This window comes from Cryptomeria japonica, chromosome 7 (genome assembly GCF_030272615.1).
Source record: "Cryptomeria japonica chromosome 7, Sugi_1.0, whole genome shotgun sequence".
Taxonomy (NCBI): domain Eukaryota; kingdom Viridiplantae; phylum Streptophyta; class Pinopsida; order Cupressales; family Cupressaceae; genus Cryptomeria; species Cryptomeria japonica.
The window spans coordinates 255,257,114-255,274,305 of NC_081411.1; the positions used below are offsets into that span (position 1 = coordinate 255,257,114).

At 32.0% G+C, this 17,192-nt stretch overlaps 1 protein-coding gene across 1 annotated transcript; it reads right to left on the reverse strand.

Moving 5' to 3' along the window:
- Nucleotides 1-9,478: 9,478 nt before the first annotated feature.
- On the reverse strand, nucleotides 9,479-10,658 carry LOC131053218 (uncharacterized). The gene is made up of 3 exons (XM_057987833.2): nucleotides 10,447-10,658; nucleotides 10,253-10,348; nucleotides 9,479-9,838 (listed from the first exon to the last, which is right to left on the reverse strand). Exons 1-3 carry the CDS (start codon nucleotides 10,585-10,587, stop codon nucleotides 9,479-9,481), a joined length of 597 nt encoding a protein of 198 aa, XP_057843816.2. The 5' UTR covers nucleotides 10,588-10,658.
- Between the last annotated feature and the right edge of the window lie 6,534 nt (nucleotides 10,659-17,192).

A 17,192-nucleotide genomic window follows, 5' to 3' on the forward strand; every position in this document is an offset into this window, starting at 1 on the left:
TTGGGATTGGTTTACATGTGAATATAATTTCATTTTATTTTTCTCTCATTAATTTTAATTGTGTATTTTGTAACATATTGCACTTTGTTTGAGAACTAATCAAAACCCTACCTAAGGTAACTAGAAAGTGGAAATAAATGTATAACATGACTTTACACTATTTAAAAATCACCAAAATGGGTGGAAAGGTTTGTCTATATGTATTCTAACATATCTCAAATTTTCAAGTGCTGAAATGGAGGTTTGCATGAGTTTCCAAGTGATTGCAAACTTGACTTTATTGATAGATCAAACTCTCTACACATTTGTATGGCAAGTTTGGATGTAAAATGACATAGTGTTGGATTTTCATGATTGGGGAAAGTGTTGGGAGTGTGTAGAAGACCCCATTGACATGTCCCAATGTGTGTTTGACATTGTTGTAATGTTTAAAGCCAAATTTTCAAGGACTGTCCTATGAACACAGTCATGATAGTGATAGTGCAGCAATTGAAGATTGAAGAAATCAAAGTCTAGAAGTGTTGAATGTTCATGTTCTTTGTTGGGAAAGGGTCTTAGAAGTTCCTATAGACCTGGTCAATTATTTTATGATCAATTTTGGCAACCACATGTCATTATACCATGATTTTCCTAAAGGAATGTGCATGGCAATGATTACCCCAGTTAGTAAGCAATCATGTTTGAAGTCTTTGTTGTATGCAGACATTAAATTCCCCATGAAGTTACTTTTTTATGAGGAGTAAGGGCCTCTGAGTTAGTGATTGAGTTTTAGAAGTAGTTTTCTATAGTTTTGTCTAGTTTCCAAACGTTGTCACTCCTAGTTTCCACAAAACAAGATGGTGCAAATGCCATGCATTGTACATTGTTGAAATCCTCCATGAAGAAGTTGTTTATGATCCTTTTTCCACATCATTAATTATGCCCATCACTTGGGAAAATTAAATTACAAAAACGTCTAAAAATTCTTAGGATTGTCCAATGATAAGGGTTTAGAGGAAACCCCATGAGTCAAACTATATTCAAGTTCAAGAAGCCCCTTGCCATCTGATTTGATAAGACTAAGTGGGTTATTCCTTTGCATCAATTTTAGATACGCTAGAAGATAGATCACCTACTTTGGGAACTGATACTCCTATTCAGGAATTGTAAAACTTCTAGAGGGAATTCCATACTCACAATAAAAAAATAATCATGGTGAAAATGTTGCTAGGCATAAGCAATACAAATTCCTCACCCTCTCACACTCAAGATAGTATATAGTTAATGGTTAATAATAGGAGTAGAAGGAAAGTGAGGAATAGGAAAGCGAATATTGGATTAGAAAATAAATATGGTAGTCCTTCACATATAGAGACTAGATAGAGAGATTCTAGTAAAAAAATACTATGTGAAAAGAAGGAACCATTGAAAAAAAATTTGGGTAAAGGAAACTAAGAAATAAAGATTTTATCTCTCAATACTAGACAAATAAATAGACCTCACAAACAACACATTATGAAGTGTTTATTTTTTTACAATAAAATTGATATTATGATACTTGAAGAAACTATTATGTTAGATTTAATATTTTATCAATTTGTTGATAGGATTTGGCCCGACGGTAATTATAGTTGTAAATTGGTTGAAGGTGCTTTATCTAGTGAAATTTCCATCATATAGAATCTTTCAATAGTTAGTGGAAAAATGTTTGATAAAAGTAAGAATAGTCTAATAATTACTTTTAACCTAATTTCTAACTAGTCTCAATGAAATTATTCAAATGTGTATGCTCCTAATTCTTGAGTGACTAAGGAGGCTCTTTCGGATAAGTTAAAGTCATTGGTTAAATTTTATATAGACATTCATTAGATGATGGGAAGTGATTTTAATACCCACTCTGGAAAATTCTCCCACATCTTACCCTACTGGCCTTTTCCAAAACTAGTTTAGACCATAATCCACTTCTAATATGGTGGTATCTCATCCCTAAGAGAGACCCCTTCCTTTTTCTATTTGAAATAATGTGGATTCTTCATACACACTTTAAGGACCCAGTCAAGGCCTAGTGGAATAGCTCTATCTTTGACATACCCATGTTTAAAGTTGCCTCCAGGATAAAGATCATTATATCTAAAGTTAAAGGTTGTAATAGATAGACTTTTGGTAATATTTTTGAAAAGAAGAAATGGTTGTTGATGAATCTTAAAGAGATGCAATAGCTAATGACTTCAAGGAATACCGAAATGAAAACTTTTTTAAAGAAGGTATAGTTGAGAGAGGAGTGGGAAGGAGTCTTAAAAATGGAGGAGATACATTATAAGAAAGAGTCAATCATTTAGTGGATCCAAGAGGATGATTGCAACACTTGGTTATTTCACCAATCCACCCTAAAACATAGAAGAATAAATAAAACAAGGAAAATTATAGATGCCATGGAAATACTTGGGAGGATGAAGAATAGAGTGGTCTTATTCTTGTCTACTATTCTCAATAGATGTACAAGGATATGATGGGAGCCATTGATCAGGAGGATGAGATATTTGAAGTAATCTTGAACATTCTTTCTGATGAGGAAAATAACAAAATGAAGAGGTATGTCTTAGAAGAAGAGTTTAGATGTGTTATTTTCTCCTTTAACACCAATAAGACCCTAGTTCTTGAAGGGTTCCCTAATGCCTTCTTCCAAGAGTATTAGCACACTGTCTAGGATGATGTGATGGCGGCTATGATAGATTTCTTCAAGAAAGGTAAGCTCCTAAAGAAGATCACTACTACCTTTATTTACCTTATTCCTAATAAGAATCATGTGGAGAACTTTTTAGATTTTACAACTATTAGGTTATTTAATTTTTTCTATAAAATTATTTCCAAAGTGATTGTTTATCAACTTAATTATTTCTACCAGGGATTATTTCCATCAATTAGAAATGATATTTCAAGGAAAATACTTGATGTTGTTCTTACTACCCATGGAATTTGATATTTTATGGATAATACTAAAAAAATAGGGATGGTTCTTAAATTTGATATTTCTAAAACACATGACCATAGATATTAGATATTTTTGTTTGCTACCCTTAAGAAGTTTTGTTTCAATCACAACATCATACATATTTTCAAAAAATGTACTATAACTTTGAGATTCCTAGTTTTGATCGATGGTTTTGCCAAGGGTTTCTTCAATAGTGAAAGGGGTTAATGACAAGGGGACCCCTATCTCCATAGATATTCATCGTAGTTATCGAGGTGTTGGGGAGACATATTAAAATAATTATTTTTGAAAATGAGCTTAAAGGGGTATATCTTGCTTCATCTCTCTCCCTCACATCCCATTGAAATGATTTGTGATAGTATCTCAGACCAAAACAACAATTACAATTAAAGAATGTTATACTTATTCAACATTAATAAGATACTCCAAGAGAAATCTATTATGATTTTGGATTGTCAAAATGATTCTCTCCTAGTGACCTACCTAGGTCTTCCACTAGTCACTAGAAAGCTACCAAATAACTACTAGTTTGGGATAATAGAAAGGTTATAGAGAAAACTTTCAAGATGGAAGGGATAATTGCTTAGCCAAGAATGTAAGTTTCATCTAGTGAAAGCCACTCTTCAAAATATGCCACTTTTTACCTCTCACTATTTAAAATTATGGCTTTCATTGGTGAAAATATTGAACAGATATAAAAAGAAGTTCATTTGGTATGGTCTAGAAGAGAAGATAATATTTACTCTAGTAGAATGGGAGACTAAATGTAAACCTAAACCTATGGGAGGAAATATCCTATGAATAATTAACCCTTCAATGATGCCCTTATTTCCAACATAGGTTGGAACCTTATCTCTTTAGATAATCATTGGATCAAGATTGTGCAAGTCAAGTATCCTATTGAAAAATAATTCCTATTTTCCTCCCCTTGTAAAGGGTTGGATATATATAATAATATTATTAACTATAAAAAGATATTAAACTAGAGCTTGAGATGGAGAGTGGGTAATGGCTTATCCATAAGCCTCTAGGAGAATATATGTCTTGGTAAATTTATATTATGTTCCTTCCCTTTGTTTAGAGATCTTATTGATCCTGTCACTCAATACTTTGTGGTTAAATTATTTGATTTTATCGAGTGGAGGGTATTAAGTCCTAGATGGAAGACTTTCCCTTATCACCTGCTCCTAAGATGGGAAATAAGAGATTAGTTTCTTGAAGCTATAAGCGAGTACTTATTTTTTGACCTCCAAAGAGGGGATGATGATATTTGATCCCCTAATCCAAAAGGTATCTTTTTGGTTTCCTTATCTTGCAGGATTAGAGAACATATTATCAAGCATAGGCATTTAAACTAGAGACTAGTTTGGATCAAAATATTATTCCTGAAATTTCTCATTTTTATGGACAACTATTCATAACAAGATCCTCACTATACAAAATCTTGTTAAGAGGGGTTTTTAGCTCATTAGAAGATACATTCTCTACCAACAAGTGGATGTTTTGGTAGGCCACCTATTTATTCACTATGTATTTACAAGGGATATTTCAAATGAGGGGTTGATGGATATGCATACCAGTTTGGTGCTCCCCAATAATACTAGAAATTTATTTGAATATTGGAAGAATAAATCTCATTGTAGACATCTGATGGTAAGGAAAATTTGAAATAAGATTCATCCCTTAGTCAATTATCATGTTTGGAAGGAGATAAATAATCAAATTTTAGAGAGTATTCAAAAACAAAATGAAGAGGTCTTCCAAATTGTGAAGAGTGTAGTTAAAGAAAGTACCAACTTTATGAATCATGAAAATACAACTCAAAATATTTTACTTTAATAACTATTTGTTAGAAGGAGGTAGGGGATTACTTGTAGAATAGGAAAAATTAAAATTATTGATAATGTTTTAAGGAAGAACATGTGATGGAGGAAGTCTAGGGTAGACTAGGTTATACTCAATTTTGATGATTACAGCAAAAGAAACACAAGGGTGGCAAAGACTATAGGAATTATTATAGATTCAAAGAGAAAATTAACAGAGGGATATATTTAAAGTGTTTGGACCAAGACTATCAATGAAGTCGAGGCCATTACCCTTTAGTGGGGTCTCAAAAGAATTTTGAATTATGGCTTCAATAAAGTCTTAAACAAAGGAGACTAAAAATTAATTTTAATGTATTTAATTCAAAATTTAGTTCAATTTGAATGTTAAGAATTACATGGATGAAAAAAAACATAATTGGGTGAATTTTAAATTGGGAGGCCACACATACATTTTGGGAAGGAAATAAAGTTGTTGATACCTTTACCAATGAAGGACTTGAACTCAATGAGTGGAAGTATTGGACCAATGAGAGGGACAACTTGGCCATATAAAAATTGTATTAAGTTATCAAGGGCTTGTTAATAATGTAGAGTATGAAAATGTTTGTGCTAGAGACTATTGTGATTCTGTTATGGATTATCACTGGACATAATGAGTTGGGGTGTTGAACGATAAATGATGTGATCCAGCTGAGCCATGATACTTTAAAAAGATATGTTATATATTTTATAAATTATTGTATAGTTGACATTTATTTCTTCCCCCATGAACTAGCATTAGATGATAATTTTACTCACACAAGGAAAGTGTATGAGTACACATGGAGAAGGATGGATGTCAATAATAAAAATTTATGGAGGGGAAAGGTTGCTATAGTTCATAAAAATATTTAATAAAATTTTAATTACCTCATGTGGCGGTAGTAAAATAGTGTAGTTGGTGACTTTTAGCCTCTATTTTTTTTTATTCTCTAGAAATATCTATCACTAGATTCACTTTCTTAGTTTTAAGTCTTTCTAGTGCTTGCTCTACTTCCTAGAAAAGAAGGATTATCACCATGACAGGCTAGATAGTATGGGTTGACTGTTCTTGATTTTCCTCTCTCAAGAAGAACACACAATATGGGATTTTTGAAAGGGGTAAAATAACTCCTTTGTTCAAAATTACGAACCTAGGGAGCGATGAAGATTTATGTTTATAATTTATGAATAGTTGGAAGAATGATAGAGTTGTGGTTGGGGATGTTGATATGATAGTGTCAAATGATCTTATTTTTTAGGTCATAGGGCTCAAGAGTGAAGGAGGAAAGGCTCCCCAATTAAGCCAAAAATAGTCTTATGATGACTACATTGCATTGTTTCTACAAGAAGAATTACATCTAAACATGCATTAGAATGGATTTAGTAGGGAATATTTTTTTCCACCATGAGGAGCTATGAACTACCATCTCATTAAGTACTTCACCTTGGAAGGGACATTTTCTATAGTTCATGGCTACCACTTTTGCCTTCAAGGCAAAAAAAATTAGCAAGTTAACCATTCTTTATTTTCTCTTTGATTGGAAAATGTGCTACTAAGGGGGTTTATCCTCTATTGAATCAGGGTTTAATTTATGCTATTTACAATTACTTTTTGGAAAGTGTGCCTATTTTTAACCCTATCCCTCCCTTTAATTCTTCAATTGACCAAGGTCAAAACCCTCCACCACCACTCAAGTCTAAAAAATGAATTTATTTTAAGGATGAAATGTCATCCTCTTCGCATGTCATTGTCCTCCACAAAGCCCTACTATGCTCTCCCAAAAAGGAAAAAACCAATCATATTACATTCATGTCTACTAGAGTAATTAAAAATACATCTGAGAAATTTTTTATATCATTTTGCAGAATGGTAACTTTAAACCATAGGTGGGTAGTTAGGATGGAGAAGTAGCTTAAAATTTTGAATTTGAGCGCATCCACCAAATGGCGATGGGCTCCACTTGAGCCACCTAAATAGTCAATATTTAGTGTATGTTGCTTAAGCCTAACCAAAATCTTCTAATCAACCTTGAAGAGTAAATCCTTTTCTTTGACGATCTATAATGCTTTATGGCTCCACAAAAAATATTCAAAGGTGTATGCTACCTCTATGATCTACATGCATTATCTCTACATTAGATCAAAATCTTACAAATCTTGTGTCAATTATTTTAACTAGGCAATGACCTACCTTATGAAGTCACTCAATGACTTCTTTCTCCCTCTAATCTTTAACTACTTAGAAGGTTATAATACCCTTGAGTAAATGAATATTATATTGTAGAATGGATTATTTTACAAGTCAAAGAGTGAAGGAATCAAATATATTATTTAGGAGCACAATATAAATAACCTATAACTTATGTGAAATATATTACAATAATATATTAACTATATAAAATAATAACAAATATAAAATTAATTTAATAAATTTTAAAACTAATATATATTAATATTTATATTGAAATAAACTTGATATAAATAGTAATTATTAAAGAAAGAGAATGTTTAGTTCTATGTTTGAAGTTAAATGTCAGTTGATGAACATGGTGATGTCAAAGAAATTTACAATCTATAGATTGTCTAGACACAAATATATAGGATCAAATTTAGAATACTTGTTTCTATTTTACATCCAATTGTCTTCACAAACTTGAGGTAAATTTGTGCCTATAAACTTTCTATTCCCAAGTGAATATATGTACGATAGTTTCTGTGTTCTACCCTATGAGTTTCATGAAAACTAGATTGCTAGATATTAGTATTCTCTACAAAACTCTTAGGGTTTTTCTTTTAAGTTGGTGGTATTTAAAAATAACATAGAAAATAGTAATTTTAAGCACCCACACAAATTCTAGAATAATTGCTAATAATTGTTAGGTGATTAAGATGTACTAGGATGAGTGTGATCAGATTCTTAGTTTGATATAAATATTGAACATAGATTCTAATGATGATAAGAGTAATGGTTTTGTTTTTGTATTCTTCTATGATATCTTGATTGTAGCATTAGTATAATTAAATGTTGTGAATGTCACTCCATAATATAAAGATCTATGCAAAGTCAACCTAGTACCAAAGTGTAAGATGGGTTAATAAGTTGAATTCCTTATTTTCATTTTAAAATGACAAGGATCAAGATTGTGAAAATGAGGACAAAATCACACTCATTGTCATGACTTCAATCAAAAAACTCAAGTTGCATCTATATTTGATAGGATTGATTTGAAAAATGATTAAAATTAGATAGATAAGATAGTTAAACTAAGATTACATGATCATTATAACTTTAAGGTAAGTGGAAAATATAGGGGAAGGGTAACGCTAGATATATTTACCTAATTCTACAATAAAAATGCATAATTTTTTACTGCATAAATCCATTATGATTTTACTCAAAAAGATTTAAATATGTGCATTGAATATACACTTTTCACCATGACACTATTTAATATTTTATAATAACAATATCTTCTATTAATTAATAAGAAATAACACTTCCAAAAAAAAGTAATTTTGTAATTCATGGATAAGAATGGTGAATAGAAAACTTAGTTGAAATGAAAGTGGAAAATGTGAATATATTGTATGCAAAAGAATACTTAAATACCTTCAAATTCCTTTTCCTTCTCATAGAGTCGTTTAAAAATAGTGTATATGTAGTATGCTGCGCAAACCCTCAATTTCTCGACGAACTTCTTCAAAATGGGTTTTGTCACTTCCAGATTTTATCAATCTTCAAACATCATTTTCCAAATAAAATATACAGACATGTTAGCCCTCAGTTTATCGTAAATGAAATTATAACCAAATAATTTAAAATAAAAATACTTGCCTATTATAACAAGAATGAAGTAAAACAACAAATTAAAATTTGAGAGATCTAAGTAGCTACCATTGTATATTTGCATTTTGACAAAATTAGGGCAGTTGCCAATTCAAACCACTGTAAAAAGGCAGCCTGGTCGATATTTTAAATGGACAAGCAACCTATAATGAAAGAACAGTGCTGGGACAAACCTAATAATTTTTTAATTTGTTATATCCTTTTTCAACTATCAAAAGTTAGACGGCTAAAAGGAAAAACTTTGCGAGTTTCATTATAGTTTGAGTGGACAATCAAAGGTGACTCTTAGTTTGAAAGGCTGCCTCTAAAGTTCCTCCCTGTCACAGTAAATCGAAGACTGTTTGGTAAAGAACAAAGCAGGACACACGCTAGAAATAAAAACTTATTTAAATTATGTTAATTTGTGTGCACCAAAAGTTATTTATCAATTATAAAAATTAGAGATATTAGATTTTTACTGTTTATGATGAATATTATGATATGTTTTTGGATTTAATTGTGTATCTCATTTGTATCAATGTTTTGAATCACATTCTATGATCTACCATTAGAATGAAAGAACTGTTGAGAGAAAATATGATCCATTAGAATGAAAGAACTGTTGAGAGAAAATATGATCATGGATCATAGACTGATAAAAAATGTTAATGCAAATAAATTACATGCAATTGAATTCAAAAATATATCACAACAATTATAAAAACATAAAACCATATATATTGTAAATTTTCTTAAGACAAGTTCAAAACCATTGTGTTATAAGAAAATGTTGAGGAAAGAATTTATAAACACTTCAATCAACCACAAACAATTTTAAAAGTCCAAAGAAATAATAAAAAGTAAATCAACCAGGTACCTCATTACGAAGGCATTGTCCATCATTTTTAAACACGACGTTGCTCCTTTAAATATCATATGAATAGATTCGTTTATTTTGGCCTGCGTGTTTGGCGTTTCGTGAGGTCGAAGAGGCCGAAGCTCCAACAGAACTTTGGCTAAATCGTTCATGGACTTGAGAACCCCCAGACACTCTTTCTCGTTATGTTTAACTGTATGCCACTTTTCTAAAACTGAGGCTACCAGTACGAAACCAACTGCCGCCCAATGACACTCTCCAATCGTTTCCAGCACGTCGACGGCTATATCCACATTATCTACACAAAAGTTCGAAATCTGTCCAATAAATCACGAAAGGAAACAAATGAAAATTAGTTTCGAGTGATCTATTTATTAAAGAGTCTTCTCTGGCTATCCAAACGAAAAATGCATAGATAAGCTAGCTTAGCCACGGTAATGGTTAAAAAATAGCTAAGACTAATATGTCAATATTAAGCACTAACAGCATACAAATTAAGATTAATAAACACTTCAACATAAAATACGTATCATCGTAGGGAAATCTGCTGTAATCAAAACTAACACAAGATCAAACACTATGTGGAGGATGATTAGGACATAGAATGAAGAAGGAATTAAGAGTAGCAAGCCGATAAATAATCTTAATAATTGTTCTTAGAAACTGCTGGAAACTATTAATAAATTTGTATTAGAAAATAAATGCTTTTATGAGGTTTCCATTGTTTACACCTGCTTGACAACTGATCCGATCTTGTGTCCCCATTTTTCTAAGTCTTGAAGACCCGTTTTCCATTCCTCGCCATTGTGCTTCTTTGACTCATTCTTCTGTAACATAAATAAATCTTTTTAATGTATGGCTCAAAAAGGAAAATGATAAAGAAAATTCAGAGGGAGAAATTTATAGAAAATAGACTGAGTCATACTGTATCCTTGTTTGCTTCGAATAAAACATGATCAATAGCCTCGATTATTCCGTTGAGATCGGAATCTAGCAAATCATCTTCAGTTTTGATCACTTTATCAATGCATTCAAAGACCTCGGCCGGCGATTTCTGCGATGTCATTGTGCCTGTTGTCTACTGTAAAACTCACCAGCTTTTAGGAAATAAAAGAGGGGGATGAAAGAATGAAGTATGCAGGAGTCTTAGCCGAACGGCGCCCATTCATTTAGGAGTGGATGGGAAGCGTTGAACGCGAGAAAGGTCTGTGTACGAGCATTCATGATTATTGAGAAGGACACAAGGTCTACACTTATGTTACCCATTTGCCAAGTCGGCGGAAAGTTTAATACCAACTACAGTTGTTATTACATAGCGACGAAAAGTGTTGTATATCCGTCGTAATCCATAAAGGCGTTGTTCACTTCCCTAGTAAAGAGCGTTTACCATCATTATGTGTAGTCTAAGCATTACTAAGTTCATTAATCAATCAACTCTTACATTAATAGACCTCTCATAGAAACATGTAATGAGGTTTTGTTGGAACACACAAAAAGTGAGTAGCGTTAACCACATGCTCCACATGGTGGAAAAAAAGAAAGAGAGATAATTATTAAAAAAATGAGGTTTTGTAGTTCATTTTTTTTTTTTTTAAATAAAAAATAATGGATAGAGAAGACGAAAAAAATGATGGAAGAAAGGGGATAAATATTATAAGGTTATGTATCTTTAATAAAATATTATCATTTAAATTATTATAGTTGATAGTTAAAATAATTTAAAAATGTAATCTATAAGTTTGTTAGAAGGAGGGACAAATGTGGAAAAAATTGCACTTCTCTGTAACATTAAAATCCAAATCAAAAACCTTAATATTATTTTTTCAAACCCTTAGATCATGGGACACTTTAATGGCATTCACCTTAAGTGCATGAAAATTAGTATAATCACATGGTGAGTAGTGAGTGGTGGTAATAGCTTAGAAGAACCTTCAACAACTTTGTATGTAAATGACAAATGGTTAAAATACTTCCCTCTTACACTATAATTTTAGGTGTCTAGCCATTGATTTTAAAAGGATCAATTGAACCAATTAGATTTGAAAGGTATTTAGTGAGCTCAATGTAGTGATAAAAGCAAGGGATCCATCTTCCATGCATGTGTTATGATGTGGTGTGACCTTACTTGAAAAGTTAGTATGTTTTTAATAAGATTGTAAAGTAGAAGACAAATAAAATGTGGTTTCATATCATTGAAGAATAAAGATAGTACATTGGTAATGATCTATAACTACACACTATGTGACTACATGTCATTTCAAAATAAAATACCAAAAAAAAAGTTATACATAAATTCACTAAACTCGTTTTATTGTTGATCACAAACCATAAAATATTTAAAAAAAAAAAAAACTGTACTTTTCAGATAATCTGATTTTTTTTATATCATACAGATTTATACTTAGCATTTAAGTACAAATATAACGGGGTTAGAATCGGAGTTAATTCTAACCATGAGGTACATGGCGCTATCATTTTATTGACTACAACATACACTATTAAATTTGATGAGAGATATCTGCGAAGCCACGAGTGCCGCGTGTGGAAATCATCCAGTCTATGAGGTAGGTGATTCACATATTATTGCAACGGGGAAGCCCATTTTCATGCATAAAGTCCAGATGCTTCCTCTTACGCTCAAAATTCCACCAGATACACACAAATAGACTTCGAATCTTACATTTAAATGTATGGTGTGAACAAAAACTTTGAATTAGTGCAAGAGAATTAACTCCAAATATTGGGGGACAAGCAACATGTGGTATCTGACAAATACTTTACTGTATTCTCCCTCAAACTGACAAGAGAATTAACACCGAATTGTAGGTGAAGTATTATATGACCTCAACAATATTTATTGAGCCGTTTTATGTGACATCACTGACACTTACTTGTCCAATTGCTATGGTAATAGTGGGGGCCGAGGAACATGTGGTATCTGGCAAATACATTGGGACATTTAAATTCGGTTGGACAGAGAATACCACATGTTTCTCGCTCTCCACTATTACAAATAGCAATTAGACAAGTGAGTGTCGACGACGTCATAGAAACGTCGTCAGGTGACCGTCCATGATGTCATATAAGACTTACAGTTTGAATCTGATTTGCTCTCATTAGGTAATTCAATGTACTTGTATACAATACATTTAAATGTAAGGTTGGAAGTCCAATCCTCTCGCTTTGGTCGAATTTTGAGCTTTAAGTGGAAGCATCTAGACTTTATGTGTGAAAATGGGCTTCAACCTCAAGTTTGGAATAAGATTTACTACCTACGTCACAGACTAGACGATTCCCACGAGGCAGTCGAGGCTGCTTAGATGTGTTTCATCACATTCAATAGAGTATGACAGTTATATTTATGGTTTTCTTTGAAAACATTGATAGCGTTATGATCACTTCGTTAGAATTAATTGAGTTGTATTGCTAGTCAAAGTTTTAGTTGTACAACATAATCAATCCACTATTATTGCTTAATGACATGACACCACGCTCTAATTTTCTTCCACTTTCCAACCCTATCCAAGTCATATTGACCAACAAAACAGGATAGTGGCATGTCATAACACATAAGCAATGAACATGGCTTTCTTGATTATATTCCTACCATTGACCTCACTAAATACCCTTAAGATCTAATGGATTAGATTAATTCATTTAAGATCAATGACTAGGGACCAAATATTATAGACTAATAATAGGAAAGTCTTTAATTTTTTTCTCATTTAGCTACAAAGCAATAAATGGTTCATCTAAGCCTTTACAATGATTTGCACCAATCACCATATATATATACACCAAAGTTCATACACTTAAGATGATTTCCAGTCTAAGTGTGGCATGTTCTAATCTAGTTTGGATTTTAATGTTGTGGAAAAGGTATAGATGTGATTTTTTTAATAAGTCCTCCTCATAAGAAACATGTGGCTTTACATGAATGGTCTAACATGTTGGGTATCTTGGAAATCCCAATCCCCTTCTTTAGATGGTATTTAGATGGTAGCAACTCGATTGGCATAAGGATTTTAAAAATATTGAATTATGTGAATACCTTGTTTCTAAGATTTATAAAGGAATTATTCTAAAAGTTGTAGTATCCTAAATTGTACTCACCCATAATTTTATCCTCACTTAGGCCTCACTTTGGCATTTCATCCTCTTAGGATTGATTTCAACACTAATTCTGCCCACATCACTCATTTGCCTCACATTTTCAACAAATTTCTAGGTTATTCACGAGTTTGGAGACCTGATTTGTAGGACCAGGACATACCACACCCTAGTCCTAAATTAGGGCCAAGGTATATACACCCTGGGGCTCCTAATTAGGCCCCAAATTGGCCCCTTCTAAAGGTCACCTTTGATGGGCTACAAATCTAGCCTTGTGTCGACTTGTTGCGAAAATTCATTCAAATTTTAAACAAGCAAGTATAAAAGGAAGTCTACCCCTCTCATTTTAGACCTAATATGAAAATTCAAGATCTCAATTTCACTCTAGTGAATTTAAGTGAGCGAGAAATCAATCTTCTATCAAGAATTGGAGCACAAGTGAAGTCAAGATTTAAGCATTGGAGATGGCATTTATGTTCTATTTGTTATGGAGACAACCTACATGAAACTCTAGTTGCTTTGTGGAGACAAACAAAACTTCACTAAAGGTATATAATTAGTGTTTCAATCATTTTCAACATTTCATTTGAATTTAATTTCATGGTTAATTCCAAAATTGGGGTTTGACCTAAGGCAAACCCCTATTCCCAAATATTTTCCCTTTTTGTTGTTTGTTGGAATAGGTACAGAGCTACATTCAAGTGGATCAACAAGACTTGCAAAGATTAACAAGTTTATCTTTTGACAACGAGAAATTCAGACCATGGCAAATTGATATTACCTGGTCCCAAAAAATCAAACCAAAATTTTGGAAATAGATCCAATACATCTTCTCCTACTCAAATCCAACTTGGTGGCTCCGTACAATAGCTGTAGCTCACTGTTTCTACTGTATTGATTCAATAGTTCATTATCTTGTCCGAATATTCAACAATTCAATTCAATTCAATTTTAAGGTAGATAGAGCCCTATCAAAGGAGCCTAAAATCTAATCAAAATCTTGGCCTAGCAAGGCTAAATCTATTTGATTCCTCTCCTCCTTAATGTAATTGGTTAATTAGGTCATTTCGTGGTTTTATTATCTTAATTTAACCCTAACCCTAATTTCCCACCAATAAATTTTGGTTAACTCAACTTCTTGAACCTTAGTTTTTTATTTGTGGTCACAGATCTGATTGTTTATGCATTTTAAAAGTGAAATTTGCAATTCAATTACATATATTTAGAGGTTAAATTCACAAAAACCCTAATTTATAATTCTTAAATGAAATTTGTGGGTTGCATAATTTTAATTTATTGTCTTATATCTAATTATTTATACATTTTAAAATTCAAATTTGCACTCATAGCTCTCATTTTGAGTTACATAATTTTAGACGTTAAATTCACAAAAACCCCAATTTATAATTCTAAAATTAACTTGTGGGTTGCATAATTTTTCAAGTGTATTTTTTGATTTTATCATTATGAAATGTTATGCTATGATTTAAAGGCATTTACCTTTCGATTTCATAATTTTAATTGGTTAATTAAATAGTTAATTAATCATTTTTGCAAACAATTGCATTGTTTAATCATAATTTTCAACTTTTGCATTCACATTTCCCTCCTTTGTGCATCAATTTTATTACTATTAGTCCTACCTATAATATTCTCATGAGAAGTTGTATAATTAATGCTTCTCAAGGTTTAATTACTAAAGATATAGATTCTAATTTGGATAACTTATTTGATGAGAATGTTGGTGCTTCCTCCAACCCAATAAATGATGTCATTTATCCCCATTCTCTTCATAATTCTCATGATGTGTATGAATCACTAACTAGGGTTACCATTGACCAATTGGAGAAGATTGACAATGAATTTGAAAATCTTCAACAATGGATGAGCCAACAATACTCAGAAAGTGAGGCAATCCCTTTGATTGAAGGATTAAAAAGAATGGTGTAAAGTGATAAGATTGGTGTTGATTTTTTGCATGGCCTTGCTCATATTATTGACACTAATATCATGCCAATTAAAAGTTTGGTCAATGTCCTTGGTTACTCTCAACCCAATAGTCAAGTCAATCATTCCATTCTTATGCATACATCGTTGCCTAGTGTGCCTACATTTACATATTCTATCATGACTACTTCCACACAAAATGATAATCCTACACATGTTTGTTATGGGGGAAATCCTATTAATCAATAGTCTTACATACCTCCTATGATTCTTCCATTTGTATTCCAATAATCTCCAATACCCATATATCATATTGTTCCACCTACGTACAATAATGTTACTCCTCCATCATAGTCCAATATGTCTAATTTCAATCCATCCATCGAAGCAAAAACTAATAACCTTGCACAAACTATTACATCCCTACAAAAATAATTAGCTTTCATTACACAATCTAGGTTTAATGTGCCCCCATTTCATGTGGCAAGCCCATTATCCGATGACATTGTCCACATTGCCCCTCCTAAACATATGTAAGTTCCTCAATTAGAGTTGTAGAATGGAAAATGTGACCCCTTCACTCATGTGAAAATATATCAAACTTTGTGTAGTGACTTTTCTCATGACCAAAGACTCGTGGCTAAATTGCTTACTTGAACCTTTAGGGATAAAGCTTTGCAATGTTATTATTCTTTGTCTCCTTATTCTATTACATAATTTCAACAATTAGCTAATTCTTCGATTCAATAGTTCCATAATAATATGGGTCCTCAAATTACTTTAATTGATTTGATTCATTGTAAGCAAAGAGTTAAAGAGAGAGTGACTGATTTTTTTGGTAGATATAAACATTTGTATTCTCAAATTGCTTATCTTATGCCTAATCATCATGTTCAAAGAATATTTATTGCTAATTTAAAAAATACTCATTAGGGATAAGCTTTTATTTTTTGATTTTACTTCCTTTATGCATTTATTTCTAGTGCTTCATAATTATCAACTTCAAGTGATTCAATTTGAATTATCTTCTTCAATGGTTCTGGTTGATAAGAATCAAAGTGCTCAACAATATTTTGCAAAGTTTAAAGCAAACAAAGGATACATAAAGATAAAAAACAACATCAATACTCAAGTGGTAGCCATGACATCAGGTGTAGCCCCTTTATCCAAATACTTTATAAAATAATTCACTCCACTTTCTTTGTCTTTACATAGTATAATGTTGAAGATAAATAATAATGTGTTGAAACTTCCTCCCATCAAGCCAATTGATACCTCAATACTATTTCAATCTTATAATGATCCCAAATCCTTTTGCCAATATCATCGTCAACCTGGTCATGATTTTGAGAAGTGTTATACTTTAAGAAGTAATATTCAAGACTTCATTGATAATAATACCATATCTGTAGATGGTGTGAAAGACATGAAATAACTCGATAGCTCCTCATAATAAAAATCTCCAAATATTCACCGATCCTTTGCCTTCCCACTGTACTAATGTTGTTGAGTTCGAGTCTCTTGCCATCTCTCCCAATAACCTTGGTATTGAGTCTAATAATATTATGAATCTTATTGACAAACCTACACCTCCTAAGGAGGTAGGACCTATGT

Coding starts and splice junctions, on each gene's coding strand:
- LOC131053218 (XM_057987833.2), bottom strand. CDS start 10,587: ATGACATCGCAGAAATCGCCGGCCGAGGTCTTTGAATGCATTGATAAA. Junction 10,349..10,446: donor TCGAAGCAAACAAGGATACA/GTATGACTCAGT, acceptor TTTATGTTACAG/AAGAATGAGTCAAAGAAGCA. Junction 9,839..10,252: donor TCGGATCAGTTGTCAAGCAG/GTGTAAACAATG, acceptor TTTATTGGACAG/ATTTCGAACTTTTGTGTAGA.